General features: G+C 48.3%; 1 protein-coding gene across 1 annotated transcript in view; it reads right to left on the bottom strand.

Annotated features, from left to right (window-relative positions):
- PIKFYVE (phosphoinositide kinase, FYVE-type zinc finger containing) overlaps window positions 1-3,542 on the bottom strand; it is a 96,244-nt gene that overhangs the window by 39,461 nt on the left and 53,241 nt on the right. Inside the window, exons 14-15 of the mRNA XM_025210576.1 lie at window positions 1,265-1,394; window positions 691-871 (exon numbers count right to left, since the gene is read on the bottom strand). Of these exons, the coding sequence (XP_025066361.1) occupies window positions 691-871; window positions 1,265-1,394 (311 nt within the window). The remainder of the gene's footprint in view (window positions 1-690; window positions 872-1,264; window positions 1,395-3,542) is intronic.

The following is a 3,542-nucleotide window of genomic DNA, read 5'->3' as shown; positions in this document are numbered from 1 at the left end:
TTTGTAGCCAGCCCAGGCTCTGGGCAGCTGTAGCAGTGGGCTGGCTACAAACAGCTGTGCCGGGTTCACCATCTCTGTGCTGGTAGCAGGGTGGCGACTGGCAGCTGGGATGCTGCAAGCCCTGCTCGGAGCAGCCCGGGCTCCATCACTGGCAGCAGTTTCCCGGAGCCAGGGCTGGCCGCGGCATGCCAAGCAAAATGGCCTCGCGTACCACGCTCGGGACGTATGCCAGGGGTTGCCGACCTCTGTCCTACATCGTTGCCCAAACAGATGGTGGGTCTATCAAGAAAGATTTCTGGTAAGAAACTGTCTGTGCTTGGCATCCTTAAATCAATCAGCTCTATGTAATTCAATGCCCCAGTCTCATGTTGTACCTCTAAAGCAGCATTTCTCAACCCCTGGGTCACGACCCAAAGGTCCTGGTGTGAAAAAGGTTGAGAACCATTACTCTAAAGTGCCTGTTTTAAAGGCCCAAAATCATATCCATGCAACTGAAAGCAGTTTCCAGTGTTGTAGTCATCAGCATGTCTTCCAACACTGGATACACTGCCCCCTGAAGATGATGTTTCCTCATCATGAAAAGTTGTTGTGCCTAGTGTGAAAGAATACCTGCTAATTATGCAGAAGTTAACACAAGCAATAAACTACCTGCAGTATAACACCCAGGACGCTCCCAGGCACTGAGCTTACTTTTTTTATATGGACAAACTGGCGGATATCCATATCATCATCTCTGTTCTTGACATCAGGTCTGACAGTCTGAACCACCTGGCAGACCACTGGCACAATAATGTCCCTCCAGGAAACGGACAGCGACTCATTGTAGAGCAGTTGCTGAAGCAGTGCCATCATGTGGTTATGATTAGCAGAGCTGAAAAGAATTGAAGTGATTAAGTAGGGGTACTAATGAAGCAGTATATGAAGATTACTGCATTTTTAAATGCTAAGCAGCAAGTAGTTTGAAAAATACCTTACCTACACACACACCCTCTACCTCCCCCAGCATCAGGAGTATTCCACATTAACTCTTTGTCTGGATCTAACATTACTAGTAGATTACTTCTTGCTAAACATTTCTAGTATTTTTTTAAGCATAGTTCTGTAAGACAAAAGCAGTGCACTTGATTTTTAAATCCTGTTTTAGATAAAATGCAAGTCTCCCTTAAAGGTAAAAAAAAAAAAATCAGTGAAAATTAGTCTGACAGGAAAGGGCTTTTGAATATTTTACCCAAAGCCTGCCCCTTTGATGCATTTTAAAACTTACAGCAGCCTCTCCATGGCTTGTTTCTCCCCATTCTCTTCCCTCAACAGATCCAGATTGCTGTGATGCCAGCCTAAAGGAGTGAAAAACAGGTCCTTGGATTTCTCCTCCACCCTCCGATTGAACAATGATTCTATGAGTAAAAGGTCAGAGAGCATATATTTGTTATAATACATGAGCACGTTGTCTTTTAAAGATCCATTTTTTTAAATGTGAACAGAAAACTTCAAGAGCCTTATGCAGCTCAGAGTCTTTGCAAATATTTTAAAAGTTAAACTTGGGCTGGAATCTAAATTGACATTGCAAGCACTTAACACACTATATTCCACTGCCGTAGTTGATGATGCCATCATACATATTTTATATGCTGTCATGCTACATACCAAATGGTTTGGGGGTTTTTCTCCTCAGCCAGTTCATGGTTTTTTTTAGCTTAAAAAAGCAACCACATGTAATTTAGTAACTATATCCTGCTGCTGCCTGATTTGGACAGTAGTCTTTTTTTAACTTTAAAAAAACAAACAAACAAAAAAAACAATTCATCTAAATTTATTTAACTTTGTTAGAGAGAACCAGAGAGAGATGGTACTAATAAAGATCCAATTATTTCATGCAGTGAAGCAAGCAAGGTCCTTTCATGAATAGGAGTGACTCCATTTAAGTTTGGGGGGTGATTTTTCTTTTTAATGTTTGAAGGCAAGTTTGCACATGCTTACTAAGCCCATGTAAAGTGGCAAGTATTCACTTCGAATTCGGCCGATTCAGAGGCACGGATTATAATCTCCAAATCGAATCGCTGTCCCAATTCGATTCAGCTGAATCGTATCCAAAAGATTTGGCGCCGCTTCGGAGATTCAGCCATAGACTAAACAGGTAGCTGACAGCTGCCTCCAGCTGGTAAATCTGTTGGGGCTGGGGCAAGCTGCCCAGCTGGGGTGGAGGGACACGTTACTCAGTGAGGGGGGGATGAAGCAGGGGCCAGTTTGTGGACACATCAGTGCTCTGAGCAGGGCCTGTGCCCTGCTTCCACTTGCCCAGCTGGGGTGGGAAGGTGAAATGCAGACATGGCTCGCTCCAGGCAGAAGGGGACAAGCAGCAGCAGGGCATAGCCCCCACTCCCCATGCTGCCATGCCCTTCCCTCGTACCAGCTGGCAAGCAGCGGCAGGGCAGAGTCCCCCTCCCAGCACAGATGCAGGCAGAGCGAGCCGCACTTGCATCACAATCCGCCCCTGCTCCCTGCCCCGGCTGGGCAAGCGACAGCAGGGCATAGCCCCCGTTCTGAGCACTACCACTCCCATATCCCATGCCCTCCCGCACCAGCTGGGAAGCAGCGGCAGGGCAGAGTCCCGGTTCCCAGCGCTGATGCTAGCGTGGTAGCACTTGAACCAGGGGCTATGACCTACTGTCGCTTGCTCCGTCAGCACGGCCGGGGGAGGAGGGGGGCACGATGCAAGCACAGCTTGCTCCAGGCGGCAGCAAGGCATAGCTCCTGCTCCCAGTGTTGCTGCACCTGCAGAGCTGGGAGCAGGGACTCTGCTCTGCCACCGCTTGCCAGCCGGGGCGGGGAAGGGAAAGGGATGCAGGCACAGCAGTGCTGGGAGCAGGGGACCCTGCTGCCGCTTGCCTACTTCTGCCTGGAGCGAGCCACGCCTGCATCCCACCCCCATCTGGGCAAGTGGCAGTAGGGCTCCCAGCGCTGCCGCGCCCGTATCCCGCACCCCAACCCTCCTCCCTGAGTAACACACTCCCCCTACACCAGCTGGGCAGCTTGTCCCAGCCCCAATCCCTCCCTCTCCCTTCCCTCAACCCCAAAAGATTTACCAGCTGGAGGCAGCTGCGTCAGCTGCCTGTTCAGTCTTTGGCTGAATCTCCAAAGCAGCCAAATCTTTTCTGGAACTATTTGGATGCTTCGAATTGATTCAGAGCTTTTAATTAGTCTCCCAATTCGATTCAGATTCGGTCCCCAAATCAAGCCGAATTTCCTGCAAATCAAATCTGCTACTGAAGCTCTGCACAGCCCTAATGCTAGTATTTTCATGTTACCAATCTCCTCTGTCAACACCACTTATCCCTGTATTGGTCGTATTACATAATCAATAATACAAATGAAATCATGAAGAATGCCACAGTAAGAAATATATAAAGTCATATTATATTGTACTACACAAACACACACACTAGGGGTGTGTTTTTTCTATATACCATGAGGTACCAGGCACAGCTTATGAACATTGAGATGGTGGGGGGGATGGAGCATCCCACAGGAGCGCACCCCCCCCC

This window comes from Alligator sinensis, unplaced genomic scaffold (assembly GCF_000455745.1).
Source record: "Alligator sinensis unplaced genomic scaffold, ASM45574v1 scaffold699_1, whole genome shotgun sequence".
NCBI classification, from domain to species: Eukaryota; Metazoa; Chordata; order Crocodylia; family Alligatoridae; genus Alligator; species Alligator sinensis.
This window is presented reverse-complemented; position numbering and strand designations above follow the sequence as displayed.